The sequence below is a fragment of the Microcaecilia unicolor genome, chromosome 6 (genome assembly GCF_901765095.1).
Source record: "Microcaecilia unicolor chromosome 6, aMicUni1.1, whole genome shotgun sequence".
Lineage (NCBI taxonomy): Eukaryota > Metazoa > Chordata > Amphibia > Gymnophiona > Siphonopidae > Microcaecilia > Microcaecilia unicolor.
In genome coordinates, this window is record NC_044036.1 from 119048897 (window position 1) to 119072118 (window position 23222).

At 42.8% G+C, this 23222-nt stretch overlaps 1 protein-coding gene across 1 annotated transcript in view; it reads right to left on the minus strand.

The window, feature by feature from the left end:
• Nucleotides 1-22307, minus strand: part of LOC115472464 — a 33794-nt gene extending 11487 nt beyond the window's left edge. Inside the window, exons 1-3 of the mRNA XM_030206754.1 lie at nucleotides 22287-22307; nucleotides 15817-16002; nucleotides 11334-11486 (exon numbers count right to left, since the gene is read on the minus strand). Coding sequence (XP_030062614.1) covers nucleotides 11334-11486; nucleotides 15817-16002; nucleotides 22287-22307 — 360 coding nt within the window. The remainder of the gene's footprint in view (nucleotides 1-11333; nucleotides 11487-15816; nucleotides 16003-22286) is intronic.
• Between the last annotated feature and the right edge of the window lie 915 nt (nucleotides 22308-23222).

Below are 23222 nucleotides of genomic sequence, written 5' to 3' on the forward strand. Positions count from 1 at the left end.
ATGATTCCTCTTCTTCAAGCAGAGCATTGCCTGTCAATTTACCAGCAGAACTCAAATGTGCTCCTCGTTGCTTCATAGCTGATTTGATGCTGCATTTTAACTTCATGCTTGGTATTGGCATGTTCCCTGAAACTTCTGGAAACATCCTACTTACCCCGATTCCCAAAGATGTCAAGAAAAACAGCCATGATCTTGCCAACTATCGGCAGATTGCATCTATTCCGCTTTTTGTGAAATTAATAGAGAGCATGGTATACAAACAGCTCAAGGAGTTCTTGGACAAGTTCAATATATTGCATGCGTCATAGTCAGGATTCCGTCCACTCCATAGTACCGAAACCGTGCTTGTCACCCTCCTGACCAACTTTAAAAAGGAAATAGCTGTTGGAAACAGAATTCTGCTTTTACAATTCGACATGTCTAGTGCTTTTGACATGGTGAGCCATGACATCCTGCTTCAGCTCCTTGACTACTTTGGTGCCAGTGGAAATGTATTAGCATGGGTGAAAGGTTTTTTAACCACAAGAACATACCAAGTTAGCTCTAACTCGAGCCTATCGCCTCGCTGGAAAGCAGACTGTGGTGTGCCTCAGGGCTCACCGCTTTCCTCAACACTCTTCAACATAATGTTGGTTTCCCTGGCCACAGCCCTTTCCAAGCTAGGTCTCAACCCATTTATTTATGTGGATGATATCACTATCTCTATTCCTTTTAAAACAGACTTGAGCGAAATAGCCAGTGAAATACAGCTTGGGTTACACACAATGCTAGATTGGGCCAACACTTTTAAATTCAAATTCAATGCTGAGAAAACATTGCCTTATCCTCTTCACTCCCTATAACAAGTTTACGACTTCCACATTAATCATACCTGAGCTTGTCTTACCGATCTCTAAAAATATTAGGTGTAATTGTTGACAGATAATTAACTCTGGAGCAGCAAACGAACTCTACCACCAGACAAATGTTCTTCTCTCTTTGGAAGCTAAAATGCATAAAACCTTATTTCCCTAGGGAAGTATTTCAAAGTTTAACTCAGTCTTTAGTCCTTAGCCGCCTTGATTACTGTAATGGGATATATGCAGGGTGCAAAGGCATGCTTCTGAAAAAATTACAAACTGCCCAGAACACAGCTGCTAGGCTTATTTATGGTAAATCGAGGTTTGCAAGTTCAAGACCACTGCTTGAGAAACTGCATTGGCTCCCTGTCAAGGACCGAATAACATTTAAAATTTGCGCTCTGGTGCATAAAATTCTCTATGGTGAAGCCCCTGCGTATATGGACACCCTTGTCAGCTTACCACCTTGAAACTCTCACAGATCAGCTCACTTGTATTTAAATCTGCATTACCCAATCTACAGAGACCTCAAGTATAAAACCACCTACGCCTCCACCTTTTCCTATATTAGCGCACAACTGTGGAATGGTCTACCTAAATTTGTGAAAATTACCCCTGATCATCCGACCTTTAAAAAATACCTTAAGACCTTCTTATTTGGAAAAGCTTACGCCCCTGACCCACCCCGCACCGCTGCCTATTGAATTCAATTTCTCTTTCCACATTTCCCCACCTCTGCTATTACTCACTAGCCTCTTTCACTACAATGTCGTTGACTGTTTGTTGTAGAATTGATGTATGATTTTTGTAAATTTCTGTAAGCCACATTGGGCCTGCCCTTGGGTGGGAAAATGTGGGATATAAATGCTATAAATAAATATTCTACTTCTCACCCACAAGGACTACTATACCAATCAACCCCACTACCCTACTTCAGTGCTGGTCTCTTTGTTCTTCAAATACCAATCTATTGGTCATTCCCTTCACTTCCTTAATAAGGTTAGATTCTTCTCACCCCTTCTCTCTGGAATCAGCTCCCTACAGCTCTATGCTCTGAACTTTTCACAACGGAATTCAAAATTTATTTCAACAAGGTTTATACATAGCTCCATTCATGAGTTCCTTTTCTATTGTTCTTTTGTTCCCTCCCTGCAATGACCAGTTGTGAACAGATAACTAAATTGTATAAAGGAAATTTTTTATCATGCTATTCTACCCCTTCCTTATATTTTTAATCTCAACCAAATTGTTTTTGTTAATTGTCAGTGATACATTATTGTTACACATTTGCTGTTTATGACTTGGCTCTGTATACTGCCCTGATGCATCTGCAAATGATGGTATATCAAATGTCAGTAAATAAAAAAAAAAATGACTACATATACAGAGGGGTTGGGTTGTGAGGGACCCAATACACTATCAGGGATGATAATGTTGGGGAAGCAAGGTAAGAGCGATGGATGGACTGATGGAGCGGGGCCAATAGACCACCAGGGCTTTTTGGTATGTTGGGGGAAGGGCTGGAAGGGTTCAGGGATGAGGGAGAGGGCACTTTACTACCAGAGAACAGTATAGAAAGTTACCTGGGGCAAGCTGTTTGGGTTGGGGGCTTCCAGTATCCCTTCTATGCTACTTCCTGGTGGTAAATTTATTTTATTATTATTATTTTTTTTTTTTTATTATTAAATGGTTTTATGAATACTTTAAAAAGGAAGATAACTCTTCCCCCAATAGGTAATACAAAAACCAAAAAAGATAAAAATCTCATAATACAAACATGTCATACCTGTGGTCTTAGGTACAATGCAATGTTTATGCTAGGAAACAAGAACCCCCCTCCCCTGCTACCCAGAATGAGATACGGTACACAAAATAGCAAAACTCAAGCAGCTGTTTGTTCTTGCCATTTCATGGAAGGGTGCCATATGCGAGTAAAGCTCAGCAATCAATTCCTACGAAGCACTGTAAGGCGAGACATCCTACACAGAAAGGCCACTTTATTCAGCACATGACGACTGTTAGCAAGAAGGACTGCTTCCAGGATGCTGCAACCAACAACCGAGCTACAGTAACAATGTGAAAAACTAAGTGAGCTTCTTTGTCATCAATACCAGAACAGTCCTGACTAATGAGTTATGTCCATCCACCAGTGGAAGGAGACAGAGAAAATAGTTCCAAGTACTTTGCCCCCTTAAGGGTATCATGCAGCCTGGAATGTTCAGTATTTTCTCTGTCTTCTAGCGGATGGTGGACAGATTGTGCAGGTTCTCTTGGTGACTGGCTGTTAGCTCCTGTCCCAGCTTGTTCTGGAGAACAGTGAAGCCAGGGGTGTGCTGGTAGCCCAGTTTTGGGCAATTTGTGATGATACTCAGTGGCCCTGGGTCCCTCATCTACCAGCTAGGGGTTATCCAGTACTCCCAGTTCTCTCCCCTCCCCACCCTCGCCTGGCAGCCTTAGTGGCATGGCGATGGTTGATGGTGGCGTGGAGCATGTTTAATTGCCCTCTTGGGCTATTTTCTTTCAATCTGTGAACAGGTATGGCTTGGTTCCTTCTGCTTGTAAGGTAAACTATCCTTTTTGTTTATTTTTCTGAGAGGATGATTATTTCCTTTTCCTGGGACTTTTTACCCTTAGGCTTAAAAAAAGGGAAAGAAACTAGGTGAGGAAATTCTTTCTTCTTTGTCCTATTTTTTTTTCTTACATTTGTACCCCGCGCTTTCCCACTCATAGCAGGTTCAATGCGGCTTACATATTATATATTATATACAGGTACTGGCCTCTGTGCATGTCAGTGTTTTCTGCCTCTCATGGCAGCGGTTATTTTTCCTTCCCCTGTGTTTTTGTCAGGCTTTTTGAGCGAGAGATTCTGCCTGCCAGTTCCTTCATGAGTTTTCACCGACTGGAGCGTTTTCTTTCTCCTTGGGCAGTGGGCAGTGAGGATTTTTGCCCCTTGGTGGTGCTTCCTTTTTCTGATCTTCTGTGGTCAATAGTTTTCTTTGTCGGAAACCTGTGACCTTGTGCCCACTTTCCTGCTGGGATTTCTGCGGGCCGCTTGCCTTTGGCATTTTAGCTGGAGCAGTTCACGGTTCTTTTCTGTCAGGCATGGCGGTGAGTGCCGGTTATGGGGTTTTTCCTAGGACAAGGCTTCACACCGCTTCAGCTCCGGTGGGGGTCATAGCCTTTTGACTTGGTTCAGATTGTTTGTGTGCATGGATATTGAAGTTTCTGCTCTGATGCAGGCCTTCAGTAAAGCCGCTTTCTCTACTTTGGCCCCCTGCGGAGCTCTAGCTTCTAGTGCCCAGCTCGGTCACTTGTGTTTTTTTTCCCTGTCTTATTCCTGGGGGCTCTGAATCAGCACGGCCTGGGCGGGCCCTTTGGATAGTTCTTCTTTTTCTTTGTTGATGGCACCAGTGTTCTCTGGCGCACGGGGGATAGGCCTCATCTCAGGTCCTGGCAGCTCAGAGCTGCTTCTGGTCAGCAGACAGTCTGGCTCTTGTTAGGGTCGATACTTGGGCTGTGTTTCTGAGGCTCCTTCTTTCTTCAGAGGCTGCACTATGTTTTCAGTCCTTTTCTTCTTGGGAAGTGTTTTTGCGCATAGCTGCTTTTCGGTGGCATGAATGCTGCTTCCCTTTCCTGCAGACTGTGGTTCCTTTGTTTGGGTGGCTGCGGCTCTCCTTCTGCCTGTGCAGCAGTTTCCTCATTTCCTGTTTTCCAGCAACACCCTCTCTGTACGGAATAGTCTCTCCAGTTTCTTGGGGATGTAGCACGTTTTGGCTGAGTCTCTGTCTTCATCGCTGTTCAGTTTTTCTCTCTCGGTTGGTTTCTCTCAGCCTGCACCTTAGTCTCTGTGGACAGGTGCTTCTCTACCCCTGCGTGGTCTGCACTCCTCTGTTTCTCCTTTGGGAGGGTGACACAAGTTACTTTTGGCAACCTGTTTGCAGTTCCCTCTCTGCTCGATAGAGCCCCCCTTTTCTTTCTCTCCATGGCTGTGTGCCGAGCCGGGGCTCCATGGCTGTGTGCCAAGCTGGGGCTCCATCGCTGGTTGTCGAGCAGTGTGCCTTCCATGGCTGTTGAGCAGTGCTCCATCATGGATGTTGAGCAGGGCTTTTTCTATGGATCATCAGCGGTGCTCTACCGGGGGGAGTCATGTGCTGCTCCTTCGCTGGATGTTGAGCAGAGTTCCGTTGCTCATTGAGCAGAGCTTTCTTGCTGGTTGCTGAGCAGCGCTCCATCACTGGTTGTCGAGCATCCTTTCTTCTCTGGTTGAGGAGCATCTTCCTATTGCTGGATGTTGATCGCATCTCTTTCTCTGGAGGTAGAGAGCCAGCGTCCTCTGTGCTTGTGAAGAGCCCAGCCCCATTGACCTGTTTAGCGCATCTTGGGGGTTGGCGAATGGCGATAGAGCACAGCTTCCTTGTTGGCTGCAGAGCGCAGTGTCCTCTTTCTCTGTAGGATTTTCTTCTCCTCTTGCTTGGGGAGCACAGTCCCTTCTGGTCTTTGCCGGCACAGCATTGACCTGCGTGTTAGTGCGCAAGTCAGCATTTGCTGTGGCACGTAGTTTCCTTCCTGCTTGTGCGGCGTACCTACCCTTTTCGAAGTTTCGCCTTGCTACAAGTGAAGCCTGGCTCATTTCTTGGGGGTTGAGTGTGGCTCAGTTTCAGGCCTTGGGGTGCAGCGCCATCCCTTATGGGGGGGTGTAGCTGAGTTGACTTCCTACACCTTTCCCTGTAGGGCTTTGCTCCATCACTGGCCATTCGACTTCGTACCATTTCCAACCATTGGGAGTCAGTTCGGCTTGGCCCATTTACGGCTATGGTGTCTCTGGGAGTTGAGTGTAATTCCCTCTCTGGAGACACAGCTTTCCTTTTTTCTCGGGCACTGTGATGCAGGCTCATCCTTGGTGTTGGAGCAGGGGGCTATTCCTGGCTGTATCACAGGCAGTGCCTCCAGTATTGGATTTGCAGCGTGGCTCCCTTTGAAGATGTGGAGCGGGCCTCCAATTCTGGCTTCCAGTGAGGTTACGCTGGCTACATTCCTTGGTACTTAGTTCACCTTATCCCTAGTGGTGATGACCCTTCTCTAGCTTTCAGGTATACTTCCAGCTACAGCTGGTGGCAGAAGCGAAGTTATGTTGGTCATAGTTTCTGCCATCTTTGCGTCTCTAGCCTTGATTCAGTCTCTCAGTTGAAAGGAGTCCTGATGCACTTCCTGATCATGGGACCTTGGGTCTCTTCCTCAGACGTAGGCTGGGATTCCTTGTTTACTTGGAGAACAGGGTTCCGTTTTTGGGGATGTTCGCTGAATTTCATCCCTATACATTGCACACAGATCCATCTCTGAGGGTAGGTATTGTTATTGTTTTCGTTCTTGTTCTCTCTCTCGCTCTCTCTCGTTCTCTCTCTCGTTCTCATTCTCTCTCTCTCTCCTTCTCTCTCTTGTTCTCTCTCGTTCTCTCTCTCTCATTCTCTCTCTTGTTCTCTCTCTCGTTCTCTCTTGTTCTCTCTCTCTTTCTCTTATTCTCTCTCTCGTTCTCTCTCTCTCTCTGTAGTCTGTAGTCTTTGGGCCTGGACTGTGTTGTCACTTTTTGGTTTCAGGCAGATTAGCTGGATATAGCTGCTTGGCATGGTTGACGTGCTTTTGCTGGGTTTTTCCGGTGTTGTGGCTTTAATGTGGAATGCCTTTCACCTCTTCTTGGAGACCTCATGGTAGTTGTCCACCACAGCAGCAGTGTGCACTAATTTTTCCTGGGAATTTCCTGTTTTCCTTATTCCTTTTTTCCGACTGTCGTGCTGATGTGGGTTTTCCCCTGCGGCCTGTCATCTGTGAGGAACTCTCCGCAATACTATACCGACACTACCAGACAAAAGAAATGTCAAACACTGCGCCAATTATACCTGAAAGCAGAGAGGTCCAGAGGAGCTTAACGGCTAATCAGCCATCTCTGTTGGTGACCCTGGTGGTATATTTCTCGTGCAGCATAGTGCACTGGTTATTAGTTTCTCTGCATTGTTGTGGATTAGTTAATAGCCTGTTTACCATGCATTTTAATATGTTGTGTGCTGATGTCTACTGTGTGAGTTAATTTCATTGCTAAACCCCTTTCTGCATTGTGCGGCCCATAACGAGCATGCTTCAGTAACTGCATACTGCAGCCCAAGGTAGCTTCCTGCATGGGTCCCCAGGAAAGGTCACCAGAAAAGAGAGCATCACTTTTTAATAACAGAAAGTGATCCTTTCTGTTATTAAAAACTGATGCTCTCTTTTCTGGTGACCTTGCTGCTAGAGTGGACATGGAACAACCAGAAAAAGTCCAATTTACAGGAAAACCAATAAACATGTACCAGCGACATATCATCAGTCAACCTCAAGACATTAATCCACTAACTTTTATAGAGTTAGAATCCTACTATTGCCCTTATTGTCTCCCTTATTTACCCCCACCCAAAACTCCCCCTTCCCCCTACTGGTAACATATCATAAAACATATGAAGATTTGAGCTCTTACAATACTCATTTGTGTACCCTAACAATGATGCCCAACTCCCTCATCATATCGTCCCCTTATATACTCCTATCTGCATCAGTTCCTTCAGGTCTACAACTCTAGCTTCCAGAGATCAGATTCATTTTATCAGAGCCAGGATCTCTTTCCACCAGGTGCACACATATTATTGCCCTCCCTCAGGCAGATAATCATGCATGTGATTCTCAGTACAAAAGACCAATTAGCTTCCATCTCACTGATGGGCTGCCATCTTCATTTTTTTTAAATCGGAGGCATAGTTTGCCTGCTTAATTTAGAGGAGCTGGGGTAAGGAGGTAAACTCTGTGGAGAGGGGGAAAGCAAAGCATAAAATCAGATTTAGTTTAACTTAAATGTAATTTAATACAGCACCATAGCCTGCTTAACCCCCAAAGGTTCAAGATAGAAAACATTTAAATTCTCCTTTAGACATATATAATTAAAATATAACCAATAAAGCATGATCACAGTCATTAAAAACTTTCATAACAAGCCCACCCACCCATTCATAACCTTATTAAACAGATCAATCCCTTTCCTACCACATCGATACTATCAGGTTAATCTGCAACTTTAATTCTGTGACAAAAACTGTTCATATAGCCATATTTTAAGCTTTTCCCCCCTAATCTAAGAAAATTCACTTATATATATATATATATATATATATATATATATATATATATATATATATATATATATATATATATATATATATAACCAACAGCTTACACTCCTTTGATCTCAGCCTTCAATTAGGGTTAAGGAAGGGTCTGACTCCCACAATATCTTAAGCAACTTGAATGGTACTTTTCAACAAAATGGCAACCAGTGTAACTGTATTAACAATAAGGTAGCCTTTTCCCACTTCTCACCCCCTCCCCCCCCAAATCACTTCAGCAGCTGAATTTTATATTAGCTGTAACCTAACAATAGTTGATAAGGACTAGCTCAGAATCCTATTTCCAACAGTGACCAGTCCATGTCACAAGTACCTGGCAAAACATCAGAAAGTAGATTCCATGCTACTTCTCCCCAGTGATATGCAGTAGAAATTATAGTAATCTGTTCGATAGCACAACAGCTTGCATAATTTGCTTAAAGTAATTCTTAGCCAAAAACAATGAAATCTGATGCACCGACTGCAAATTAAACATTTTTCTAACAGTGAGAGTCACTTGCTTCTCCATAAAGTTGAATCAATAATAATCCCTAAGCTTCATATGCTATCACATATGTGGTGGATTCTGGTATTTCCTAAATCTAGTTCAATTTCCGGCATCTCCTTCCTAGAGTTCCTCATCCACAATATCTTAGCCTTTTTGGGATTAGTTTTAATAAATGTCTCGCCATCCAACTTCTAATCTGTAAAAACAATATTCTTTTTGTTGCACAGTGGCTTCCAATTACTCTTGTATAGGTACTATGATTTGGAACATCAGCCCTCTGATTCTATAAAGGTCGCCAACAATTGTGTGCACAAATTTAGGTGTGGCCCCGATTTGCACGTGCAATTTAATAGAATGAGCCAATTAGTACCAATAATTGGCTTTTTAATAAGCAATTATTGGCACCAATTACATTTAATTGGGGATTACACGTGTAAAGTTAGGCATGGGATCCACACCTACAATTTATGTGTGGCCCGAAAAAGGGGTTCGGAAATGGGAGGATCATGGCCATTTTGGATGGATCGGGGCGTGGTTTTGCGTTACGAACGTAATTATAGAATAATGTTGCTCCGCGTGTAAATTTAGGTATGGACATTTGCACCACATTTTTGTTGGTGCAAATAGTGGCACCTAAATTTACACATGACCCGTCCACTTAAACTGTTATTCTATAAACCGTGCCAAAATATTAAATAAAATGGGTGAAAGGGAGGAATCATGTGGAATACCACAACATATTTCCCAAGCATCTGACAACTCATTAAGGGGGGGAGAAAGTTAAGTCATGTTATTTTACTCTTATCCCCAGTTATTAGTAACTAGATCTCATAGCATAAAATGAGATTTATGCAAAAATAGCCTGAGTTAGTAGTAAAATCAGAAGTGTACCGGGAGGGCAGAGTGATGGGGGCAGTCCACCCTGGGTGCAGGCAGCAAAGGGGTGCGTGGAGCAGGTGCATGACTGTCAGCTCTGCCAGTCCCCTGTCCCCTCTGATGTTACTTCCTGTTCCAGGGCAGGGGACCGGCAGAACTGACAGTTGCACGCCTGCTCCACACACCGCCTTGCTAGGAGGAAAGGTGATGAGGTGATGACGCCCAAGGTGGCGAACAAACTAGGAACGCCACTGGCTAAAATAATGCATCTTAACAGTAGCTTTTGTTGATAACTTCACCCCTAAGAAGGCAGAGGCAGTGGTAAACCACTTGAACACTTACACATGATTTCTGTCACATACACACTCATTCTCAGACTTATATATGGATTCATTGCATAAGGTGTAAATGCATTAGAGTATGCAACACTCTCTTTCTCTCTCTCTTCTCACACACACTTTCACACCCTCTCATAAACTCTCTTCTCAGGGGGAGATGCATAAAAGTCCCCGTAAAGCACCGATCGCTATTTCCACCTTGGTAAAAATTACTGAGGTGGAAATAGAGAAGGATGCACAAAAAAAATCGCATGCAGATGAGCTGCTCGCAAAAACAGCGAGCAGCTTGACCAGTTGCTAAGGTGTGCATGCACAGAGCAGCCAATTGCTAACTAAGCCTGGTTGCTCTGTGCATGCTTTAAATTTAAAACGAATTGTAGAAAATATTTTTCACTCAAAATGTAATTAAACTCTGAAATTTGTTGCCAGACAATGTAGTAAAAGCAGTTAGCTTAGCAGGGTTTAAAAAAGGTTTGGATAGCTTCCTAAAAAGTTCATAAGCCATTATTAAAATGGACTTGGGGAAAATCCACTGCTTATTTCTAGGATAAGCTGCATAAAATGTATTGTACTGTTTTGGGATCTTGCCAGTTACTTGTAACCTTGATTGGCCACTATTGGAAACAGGATGCTGGGCTTGATGGACCTTCAGTCTGTCCCAGTATGGCAATACTTATGAACATATATAGCTGTACTACACCCGGCATTCATACATGCATACAAGCTGCATGTATGAAAGCCGGATATAGCTTTTTTTTTTCTCAAAACTGCTGTGGGGTATGCTCTGGGGTATGCTTCTGGGGCTGGAGCGGCGGCATACAGGCACTGACTGGGCATGAGGAAAAAGTGGCACCCACCTCCAATCTCACACTTCACTGCCACGGTCAGCAATCTCCCTGCTCTGACACGTCTTGTCTCTCCTTGAGTCTTTCTCTTCCCTGTCCCCGGTCTCCCCTGGTACACTCAAAGCTGCCCCTCAGCCCTCCAGATGGAGCCGCGATTGTGAGGAAGAAGCGTGAAGCGTGAAGGAGTGGCAGAGGACCCTGGAGCGGCTGTGGAGTACTTGCAACTATGAAGGACTGTCAGGACTGACAGCTCCAGACCTCCTGTTGAATTTTCCATGGTAAAGGTAGGGGCTGCTTCTGTGCATCACGCGGAAAACAGCTGTGCATCACTCAGAATGCACATTTGAATGCTTAATAACACATTTAAATAAATTAGCATAGGATTCCCATAGAATCTCTTTGAGCATCTTCCGCTGAATAACATGCTTGTTAAACTGGCTGGAACTGGTCTAAAAAGCATGTTGCTGGCCCGGTAGGCTTTGTGCATCAGGCCCTCAGAGACAAGCCCCTGGATCCCCCTTGGCAACAGCAGCAAGGCAGACACAGATAACAGCAATGTTCCACAGAATGTGCCCTAAGAGAGCATCCACACAATTAAAATGTGTTTGATATTAGGATATAGATTACAGTTCGACAGCACCCACCAGACTGCCCTATAATCACGTCCTAAAAGGCAGTCAGATACCATTTCTTTCAAGGAACACTTCACCATGCAGTTCTCTTGTAAATGGAAGGTGTAGTACCTCTAACAATGGATTCCCTATCTCTTCTACATTGTCCCACAGAGCAATCCTCTTGCTTCCTCTTCCATGGTCGCAGAATAGGCACCTCTTCACCAGCGGCTTGTGCACTTTGAGTCTTGCTTTCAATGCCTCCACTTCCTCTTCCTCGTAGAGCTGCAGAATAGGGCATTCTATCAATCAATGCATATAACGTCAGCCTACACCTGTGTAGGTGATAGCTCAGGTGACTGTCATACCTTGGTAAGTCTTTCCCACTGCACCCAAAGAGAAATGTAGGAAATTTCTTCTGATGTTGCCTGCTTAAGGGGCCTTTTTACCAATCTGTGCTAACGGCAGTGCTTGTTTTTGCTGCAAGCTGAGGCCCCTTTTACTGCAGAGTGTAAAAGGCTGAAAAAAGAAATGGCCATGTGGTAAGTTCACACTTGCCATGTGACCATTTTTTTTGGGGGGAGGAAGCACTTACTGAGACCCACTGAGGTGGCGGTAAGGGATACCGCACTAACTCGGCGGAAAAAATATGGAAATAAATTTCCACAGTGCTAGAAATGGTGCGCACTGGGGGCAGAATTACTGCCGGTCTGCTTTGATAGCCTGGCAGGAATTCCGGATTGGCGCATGGCGAGCCTATTGCTGGGCATCAACCCTTTAATAAAAGGCCCCCTAAGGATGCTCTGTTATTTATTGCTGTAAAACAACAACAATAACAAAAAAAAGTATATGAAGTCTTATGGCAGAGCTCCCCAAACTGTGGGTCGGAATCCCAAATAGGGTCACAAAATCTACGTTATTATCATTATTCTGCGCCTCCAGGCAGCCACACAGTTCTTTTTGGCCACAAAAAGATTGACAAGCATTGCCTTACAGCAAGTTGACTTTTTGGCCTCCTTCTGCATTGCCATCAGGTTTATGAAAATATGACACCAACCAATACTATCCTTAATTAAACTCCTTTTGATCATCCTAATATTATACTACATAGTGTACCCTTCTTCTCTGACTTTACTAATCTTATTGGTGTTGGTGTATCAATACATTGTACCCCTACTGAATATTATCTAAATGCATCAGGCTTTTAGCATCTTGAGAAGATGATTTATAGCAGTGGTTTTCAACCCAGTCTTCAGGGACTACCTCTGGCCAGTTGGGTTTTTTAGGACAACTACAAAGAATATGAATGAGCGAGATTTGCATACCAAGAAGGCAGTACATTCAAATCTATCTCATGAATATTCATTGTGGATTTCCTGAAAACTGGACTGGCTAGGAGGTCTCTGAGGACTGAGTTGAAAACCACAGATTTACAGAAGCGTAAAGGGCAAATCTATAAACTGGTGTTAAATGCCCTGCGCATAGGGTATAGAATTCTAGCACTTATGTGTGTCATTGGGCTCAATAATAATTGGCAGTTAGCATGTAAATACTAAATAATTTCAATGGAGTATACCAGGAGTTCTCAACCCAGTCCTCAGGACACACCCGACCAGTCAGGTTTTCAGAATATCCACAATGAATATACAAAAGAAATTTGCATGTACTATCTCCCACTGTATGCAGATCTATTTAAATGCATATTCATTGTGGATATCCTGAAAACCTGACTAGTAATGTGTACCCCGAGGACTGGGTTGAGAACCCCTGGGGTATGCACATGGGTGGAGAATGGGCAGACCATGAGTGTGTCAGCAAGCCATATGTGCCACATATAGAGTACTATCAGTTAGGCACCTTTCTAGGCGTGCCAGTTTACACCAGCTATTGACATACTGTAAATGGGCAATGCCTAACTTATGGCATTTCAACGCATCTTTTCACTCTTATTCTATAACAGCTTAGATGTACCCTGAAGCCATTATAGAATTGGTGCTAAGTGCACTTCATTGTGGAATGTATACTGAGGCACCAAGTTATAGAATTAACTGATTATATGACTGTTCTTAGCACATCTGGAAATGCAACAGTATATACCAGTGGTTCCTGAACCTGGTCCTGGAGACACCCCAGCCAGTCAGGTTTTCATGATACCCACAATGAATACTCATGAGATAGATCTGCATGCAGTAGAGGCAGTGCATGCAGATTTCTCTCATGAATATTCATTGTGGGTATCCTAAAAATGTGACTGGCTGGGGTGCCTCCAGCACTAGGTTTGGTAACCACTGGTATATACAGATTCATTCACATCCTACCCCAAGGTTTCTTAACCCGTTCCTTGGGACACACCTAACCAGTCAGATTTCAGGATACCCACAATGAATATGCATGAGAGAGATTTGCATGCCCTAGCTCCATGGTATGCAAATTTATCTCATGCATATCCATTGTAGGTATCCTGAAAACCAAATTGGCTAGGTGTGTCCTAAGGACTGGGTTGAGAACCCCTGCTCTACCCTATGCAGTCCAGGCCAGTTACATTGAATTGGGAGTAAAACCCCAACCTATATTAAAATCTCATGATGGCATAGAAGGATGCTGGGAGTCCTAGTTATCTGTCAAGAGTGCTGGGCTTCCATGTTTGTAAGTTTCTTACAGAGATGATGGACAGCCTACTTGGTATAGTCCTAATTACTGCATTTAAGGCAATTAGCTCATGATGCAGATGACCCATATTCCCTCGGATTCTATATAAGGTGCGGTGAGTAGCATGTGTTAAATTGGGAGTGTGGCCAGTTTACGTGTGCTACTTGAGTAATGAGCCAATCAGTGATAATTGGTCGATAACAACCAATTATCACTACTAATTGGCAATAATTGGAATTTACACGCACTTCTTTTTTTAGGCATATTCTAAAAAAAGGGCACATGGCCATGGCAGGAGTGTGGGCATATCGGGGGGGGGGGGGGTTACTCAAATTTACGTGCATTGTTATAGAATTTGGGGGAACACGCCTACATTTAGATATAGATATTTACACGTAGGTGCGTTCCCCAGCCCTATGTGCTATTTCTATATACTGTGCCCTACTTTAGGCACATTATATAGAATAGTGCTAAGCACTTTTTTCAGATATATCTAGATTTTAGACGCTGTTTACAGAATCTGGCCCCAAATTTATAAAAACACCCTTTCCTCTAATATAAGGTACCAAGGATCAATGTGAATTGTATTTGAAAATGTCCACGTAATACAGAAATAAATGTTGAATAAGCAGCAGGTGACACCATGCATGGTTCACTGTAGAGTGCTATTCAGAAATGCATCACCTGCTAGTCTTTTTCTCCTGTACATCAAGGCCTATTGTGGTAACCCCATTACTGTGTTCAAAAGCCCAAGATGACAATGTATATTTAAGGGGGGCTCTCCATTGAAGTACATGAATCCAGTGTTACAAGCAGGATTAAGACACAGACCCCTAGATCCTATATATTGTGCCTAGTGTTCTGCACTGAAATCCAAGTGTATTCTATAGCAATGCGTGTAACAAGCAATAATGAGCACTAATTAGCAATAATTAGAATTTACACACATAACTCACTAAGCATATTCTGTAATGAACTGTGCCTAAATTCTAATTTACGAAGTTCAAAAGGGATGTGGTTATGGGCAGGGAAATGGGTGTTTCATGGGCATTCCAAAATTTACGCACGTAGTTATAGAATATGGTCCAGTGTGCGTAAATCCACACACAGTGATTTACACTCCATTTTCGTTGGTGTAAATGGATGCGAATAGTTTTAGGCACTGTGATATCAACTAAGCATGTTCTATATACCATGCCTAAATCTAGGCGCCGCTTATAGAATACGCTTAGTCAGAAATGTTTAGGATGCGGATTTTTTAGGCGCCATATATAGAATCTGGACCAGAGTGTGTGCTGAGTCAGGTGAAAGGCACTTATACAGTAGGGTCTGGATTGGAAGAAGCCCTTGGAAGTTTAGTGGTGGGAGATGCCGATTCCTTTGTCCTGCCTTTCAACTAGGTCTCCTTGGCAGAGCCCAAACTAAGGAGATACGCTGATACTTTGGAAAACTTATGCCAATTAGTATATACCTCAAACTGCCCATGGCTCACCTTGAATTGAAGATTATGTTTAATGGAGTGAATAGACACTGGCGACCTTCCCTGACTCAGCAACGAAACATGGCCTGTGTCGGTCAGTCCACTCTTTTCAGATAAGTGCTTGTTTTGCACAAGGTTGTTTGTATAATTTTAACAAGACATATGAGACAAAAAAGATTATTTAATAAAATGTTTAGAAGGTATATATGTTAACCACAATAGCACTGAACTGATGAAGAGTGAAGGCGAGATTTGAGCAGTTTGTTCATGTGAAACGAGTCGCCACTGATGGTTCATGAGTGGTTTATTTGAGGCATATACTAATTGGCATAAGTCAACTTGTAAGCACTGGGGTTTGACATTACTGAATATACACCCCTGCTGTGATATTTACCCCAACTGGCTTAAGTTTTGATGCTTTGGAAGAGACATGAACAAGACCCCAGAGCCCATCCTCTCCTATGCTTGCCCAAACCCCTCACATACCCATCTGTGGTCTATCATTGAGAAATAGATTGCGTTCCGCTCTTTGCGCTGTTCTTTCACCAGCCTGTTTCCCAGGACATCTTCAATTTGTCCAGGAGCAAACTTATATTCAGCATCCAGTTCAGTGGCCTCTGATTTTCTGCCTTGCCATTCTTCATGATAATAATTGCTATCAGCCACTGATTCCTAAAATGTAAAATGCCCAGAAGAAGATTGTCATACTCTAGGAACTGTCTAGTGCTGATCATGGAAAACATGATTTGTACCTCTCAAGCTATCTTCAGTGAGCAGCAACTTTGCTTGTAGAGTTGTCTGTGCTATAATTTTTATTCTTATATTTGCATGTTTTAAGTCTATTTTTTGTAATCGCTTTATGTAGTTGTATACCCCTGAGGTAACCCTTGTTTAGGGTAAAACGTGGAACATGTTGAGTGATACCTTAATAAAGATTGTTGTTTTAATTGGACCTGCTTTCAGCCAACTCTGCTTTTTAGTGCAGATCCAAGGAGCCTTTGCTGTGTTGTGCTGTTAAATTTCCTGATGACACAAAGTTATTCTAAGTTGTTAAATCGCAAGAGGATTGTGAAAAATTGCAAGAGGACCTTACGAGACTGGGCATCTAAATGGCAGATGACATTTAATGTGAGCAAGTGCAAAGTGATGCATGTGAGAAAGAGGAACCCAAACTATAGATATGTGATTCAAGGTTCCACATTAGGAGTCACCACCCAGGAAAAAGAACCAGGTGTCATCGTTGATGATAAGTTGAAACCCTCTGCTCAGTGTGCAGCGGTGGCTAAGAAAGCAAATAGAATGTTAGGAATTATTAGGAAAGGAATGGAAAACAAAAATGAGAAAGTTAGATAATGCCTCTGTATCATTCCACGATGTGACCGCACCTCGAATACAGTGTGCAATTCTGGTCACTGCATCTCAAAAAAGATATAGCGGAATTAGAAAAGATACAGAGAAGGGCAATGAAAATGATGAAGGGGTTGGGATGACTTCCCTATGAAGAAAGGCTAAAGTGGTTAGGGCTCTTCAGCTTGGACAGAGGTCTATGAAATAATGAGTGAAATGGAACAGGTAGACATGAATCGATTGTTTACTCTTTCCAAAAATACTAGGACTAGGGGGAATGCAATGAAGCTGCAAAGTAGTAAATTTAAAACAAATCGGAGAAAATATTTCTTCACTCAACATGTAATTAAACTTTGGAATTCGTTGCCAGAGAATATAGTAAAAGCAGGTAGCTTAGCGGGGTTTAAAAAAAGGTTTGGATAACTTCCTAAAAGAAAAGTCCATAAACCGTTATTAAAATGGACTTGGAGAAAATCCACTGCTTATTTCTAGGATAAGTAGTATAAAGTGTACTATTATGGGATCTTGTCAGGTACTTGTGACCTGGAGTGGCCACTTGTGGAAACAGGATGCTGGGTTTGATGGACCTTCAGTCTGTCCCAGTATGGCAATACTTTGTTTGGGGGGGGGGGGGGGAGGGAGATTGGATTTGCTCACATCTTTCTCAGTAGTAGCTCAAGGTGAGTTACATTCAGGTACACTGGGTATTTCCCTGTCCCTAGAGGGCTCACAATCTAAGTTTGTACCTGAGGCAATAAAGGGCAGTGACGTTCCTGGGGGGGCTGACACCCGGGGCGGATCGCCAATGCGTCCTGCCCCCCGGGTGCAGCGCGACCCCCCCAGCGAAAGGACACCCCCCCTGGCGAAAGAACCCCCCGGGTGCACGCTGCTGGGGGGGGGGGGGTGCCGCGTGCCTGTCCGCTTCATTCGTTTCCATGCTCCCTCTGCCCCGGAACAGGAAGTAACCTGTTCCGGGGCAGAGGGAGCACAGAATGAACGTAGCGGACAGGCGCGCGGCACCTCCCCCAGTAGCGTGCACCCGGGGTGGACCGCCCCCCCCCTTGGTAAGCCACTGATAAAGGGTTAAATGATTTGCCTATGATCACAAGGAGAAGCAGTGGGATTTGAACTGGGTACCTCTGTATGTCAAGACCAATGCTCTAACCACTAGGCCACTCTTATAGGAAGTGTTGGACAACTTTATTCCTTAACTAAATGAAGTTATATAAATTTAAAAACTGTTGCTTACACTCAGGTTCCCTTCATCATATCACATTTTGTTGAAAAATCAGAAGCCGATCACTATGAATGTATGCAACAACAGGGAAAATTGAGGGGGGAGGGGGTGTTAAATCACTGAATCATAGCAGGCACACAGTTTTGTTTTTTTCTTTATACTTGATCATTACACTAGGGTTTCTCAACCCAGGGCCGAGAACCCTTACTGTGTTAGTATGTGCCAACGCCATGAAAGTGCATTATTTTACTCCACACACATTTTATGCAGAAGGACCCAATTACTAACACATGAAAATTTGCAGTATATCAAATAAATAATTATGTACTTAACAGCTATGGAGGAGTTCTTAGGTCTCGAATGATGAAGTAAAAGAGTAGCTTTAGTCTTGCTTTTGTTATTGCCAATCTCTTTTGTCCCTGCCTCTCTGTTACTTTTCAAGTCCTCTGCCCATATTGCCATCTTTCATTTTTTCTTGTTCTCCCTTTATCACTTGTTCAATTTATTCCTTCCTGTTCAGCTTCCTCTCTTTTTCATTTTCACTCTTCTCTCACTATTTCTCTCCTGCAGTGTGTTTCTTTCTTCCCCTCTTACTCTTGCACTAAAGTTTCAGATTCTTTTATGATCCATCCCTTTCCTGGTTCTACTATTTCTTCTCCTTCCTTTCCTTATTAGGGTTTATATTTATTATGTTTATTTCTTTACTTGATATACCGCCTTTACATAGGTGAGGTCAATGTGGTTTACGGTTCATGCACTTCCTCCATTTTCTGGTTCCTTTCTTCCCCCACCTTTCAGAAATTCTCAGCTTCCCATCCCTCATCCTCTAGGCAGCAGAAATAAGAGCAACATCATTGAGGTTGTTAGCCCAAGAACATAATGATAAAGGAGATGAATTGACTCCCTATGAGGAAAGGCTAAAGAGGCTAGGGCTCTTCAGCTTGGAGAAGAGAAAGCTGAGGAGAGACATGATAGAGGTCTATAAAATACTGAGTGGAGTGGAATGGTAGATGTGAATCACGTGTTTTCTCTTTCCAAAAGTACAAGGGCTAGGGAGCATGCAATGAAGTTAAGTAGTACATTTAGAACAAATCAGAAAAAATATTTCTTCACTTAGCAAGTAATTATGCTCTGGAATTCATTGCTAAAGAATGCAGTAGAAGCCATTAGCCTAGCAGGGTTTAAAAAAGATTTGGCCGCGTTTCTAAAATAAAAGTCCATAAACTATTATTAAAGTTGACTTTGGGAAATCTACTGCTTATTCCTGGAATAAGCAGCACCTAACTCCCATAGTGCGTATCTTAAAAGGGGGTGTGGCCATAGGAAGAGCATAGCATGTCAGGGGTGTTCCAAACATTTGTGCACATAGTTATAGAATACTGGGTTAGTGCGCCTTAACCTGGACACCAGCATTTGTACTAGGTTTCAGCAGGTGTAAGTTTGGTGCTCAAAATTAGGCACGTGATCTGCGCTTAAGTGTTATTATATAAAGGGCACCCTTTACAGAATAACATTTACTCTGAGTGCCATTTACTAAACCCAGCCTATATTTTTATTATATCTTTACTTATGCATATACACATGTCTATATTTCTTGTTAATAATCCCTTTAAAATCCCCTTTGGTCACTAGGGGATAATTCTATGAAGAAGGTGACAACATTTAAGCACCAAGAACCCACAAAAATGTCCAGAATATTGGCATATATGTGATTATACGTGTGTAAACGCCAGTATTCTGGTTACATGGTATTGCATAACAAGGAGCCTCAATACAATGGCGCATAGCTTGAAGATGGGCATACACATGGCAGGAGCCTGGGCGAAGCATGGGTGGGGCACATGGTTACATACATAAATGATAGAATACTGTAAATTTACACTTTTTTTGCAATCAGGATGTGAGCATTTACATCAGTTTTAAAAACGAAAAATTGTTATAATGGGGTAATTTTAACGGGTCACCTATGTGTTTATAAAATACTAGGGTTAAACTGAAGCTTGTAAGAGAATAAAATCTTATATGGACAGGAAAGTCTTAGCAACTGTTGTGTATACTTTGTTACTGAGCCCATTAGATTACAGTAATATGTAGTACATCGGGCTGTCTGCTACATACAGACATAGGTTGCAAATAGTTCAGAATGCAGCTGCTAGACTTTTATTGGGCAGTAAGTGTTGGGAAAATGCCCATCCACTCTTGACAACTCCATTGGCTGCTGATTAAAGAAAGCTGTATGTTCAAGCTTATGGTTATTATGTTTAAGGTGTTTCATTAAAAAAATATATATATTTAAAAGACTAGATTCATCCATATACTGCAGTTGGATCACTGCGATCATCTAGGGAATTTTTTGGCGGAAACAAGCAGTTAGAGTGGCTGGCCTGAAGACTTGGAATAAATTACTACCATAGTTGAGACAGATGCCTACCCTTTTACAATGGAAAATAGTTGAGGACTTAAATTTTTTTTTTTTTTATTGTCAAGAGATTAGTGATATCTTGGTTTATTTATGTTAATGGTTGATCTTATTTATCTTTTATTATCTAGATGCCTTTCTGTTTTCATCTCTCTCTTTACTTTGTAAATCATCCTGAATGAACATTGTTCACTACAGTGATATTTTTATTTGTAGCATTTGTATCCCACATTTCCCACAAATTTAATATAAATATAAGCAGTTTTAAAAAAATACATTTCCCAGAGCCCTCCGTAACGTGCTGTTTCATTGAGAACGGAGCCAGTAGGTAGAGATACAGTATAGAGTGGAGGGTCCTAGGCCTTGGAGCAGGAATGGAACTGCAGAGGCAACAGTGCAAATGGGGAAATGATCAAGGTGTTGTCTGAGGCCATAAAATGGGCAGAAGGTGAGCTCTGCTGGGCAGGTTAAAGCCCTGTCATGGAAATAGAATAGTTGTGGCTCCAGTAGAAGCAGAATAATGGTGGACAGATGTATAACGTTGCCAGGGTAGGACAGAGCCAGTAGGAGAAGAGCAGGAGGCATGTCTAAGGACTCACCAGAGTCAGAGGTGCAGAACAGTCTGTCAGTGAGGCATGCTGGACTTGAAAGGGGTCAGGGAGCTTTGGAGCCAGGAGAAAGAGAAATGTGCTGATGACAAGCTGCTATCAGCAGGGTGATTGTAAAATCAGCACTAGACAATGCAAGATAGTTTGTGAAAAGAAAATCCTTCCTTTTTTTTTTTTTTTTTTTTTAAATCAGCTGCTGGTTTTGCTGCCAAGTTTCCCAGTTCCAGGGAAGAGATTTTAGACCAGCCTTGGACTTCATACAACCTTATCCTGATTCATGTACATTATGGGACTTGCAGCACTGATTTCAAAAGTTGAATGAGGGAATGCCAATTATCAAATTCCTTCGAGATATAAGTTCAGAACCAGGACTGGCCAATAGGTTTCCATCCTGAAACTGGGAAATGTGCCTGCTCTGTTATGGAGGTGGTCAACAGAACAAGGTGGGGAAGGAGCACTGAAATAAGGGGAAGAGGGAAGGAGTTAGTGGGGCAGCAGAGGAAGGAGAAAAGGGTACTGGAACAGAGGCAGGGCAAGACAGGTGGAGAGGCAGTGAACAGATGAGGCAGGAGGAGAGGGAAAAGAAGGGACAATTGATCAAGGGAGAGAAGAACTAAATAGGAGGAGGAAGTCCAATGGAACAAGGAAGGGAATGGTAGGGCCATAGATCAGTAAGGGGGCAGGAGAGGTAATGGAAGGTGGAAAGATGATGGAATGCACACCCATCAGCTCTTTCTATGCCAGAAGCACACACCCCATCATCCTCCCTCCCCCCCAAAAAAAACACACACATCAAGCAAGTCTCCTTACCACTTCAAATTTAATAAATATACTCCACTTTTTTTTGGGGGGGGGGGGATTTGATTAATCCAACATGGCTGCAGAATCTGATAGAATGTTTGTTCAATATTTTATTGAGATTTATTAAATGCTTTCATTAAAAGATTCACCCAAGGCAGTGTGCAACGTATAGACTGACACAGGCAACTTTGCACACATCAGCAATAGCAGTGGGAGAATTTCTGTCAGTATATGGAAGGAAGTGACATTCAGGATCGGTGGAAGTTATGTCACCACAGAAGGCAGTAGTTCAGATACTCTTCTAATAGGTTTACAAAGTGTTCCAGATTCACCTACTAAACATTTGGTAACCGTTACGGAGAAGTGAGTATTAGGAAGACAGTGGGATGGGCTCTGCTGGGCTGCATTAGCACCACCTATTTCTCTAACTGGGGATGAAATCACATATTTGTTAGCTATTACTAACTTGATAAGCATTTTGCCTAGTTAGGGCCAAGTAAAGAGAAAATGTTCATTTGAAGCTTTTTCATAGTGACATTCTTACCTTTTGCTGGGCTCCAGCCATTTATCTTAGTCCAGATATTCTCACCTTCCGTAGTGCTGGATTCTAACTGGGAAATTTGTCTGCAGGCTTTGAAAGCCCTATGACCTCAATTCCAAAACATACAGATGTCTATCCTCAGGGTTTATGAAAGGATCCTTCCCACAGAAAAAATATAATGGCTTTGGTGGGGAGTATCATTAAGTGATCCCACTGCTTGTCAAATTACAAGGAAAGTTGAAACCAGGTAAATGATCATGAGTATCCTCTTAGGTACCAAGAGCTAAATCTCTACTCTCCAGCTGTTCTTAAGTCTTAACACAAATAAATGGTCCTATGCCCCCATACACTTCAGGTCCTCTCCCTATGTGTGTCTGCACAGCTCACACAGCCCAGTCTTAAGCAAGCGGAGAGTTTGCATATCATGATGATCTCACAAAGACATATGGTTCTGTGATGACACAATAAGCAAAGGTCCGGTGGCTGTTCCCAAGGAAACTATATTACCACAGCCAGACTCATAGTCTTTATACAATGTGTGCGACCTGTGTAAAGCTATAGAAGTTTTGTAAATTAGGATAGGTTGGGTTTGACAACCTCTTATTATGTAAGAATGTCACTTTCCATTTGTTTCTTGAAGGACCATATAGTCAGTGATGTTAAGTAAAGTAAGTATGAATGTGTAACCTTGGGTTTGAGTAATCACCTAGGAGGCTGCCTAGTAGGGATGGGGAGATGTTTCCTGATTTCCTCTGTCATATGCAAATGAAAAAGAGAAGAGTTCCGTTTACCAATGACGGGTTTGGCAACGACAACTTCTCTATGATCCAAGGTCCCCCCTTTCCCTTCTGGACCCTCTCCCAGCAGCTGTTCCTTGAAACTCCCCCATCATAAGACCCCTCCTACTCCCCATACTCAGTCCTACCTCAATCTCTGGTA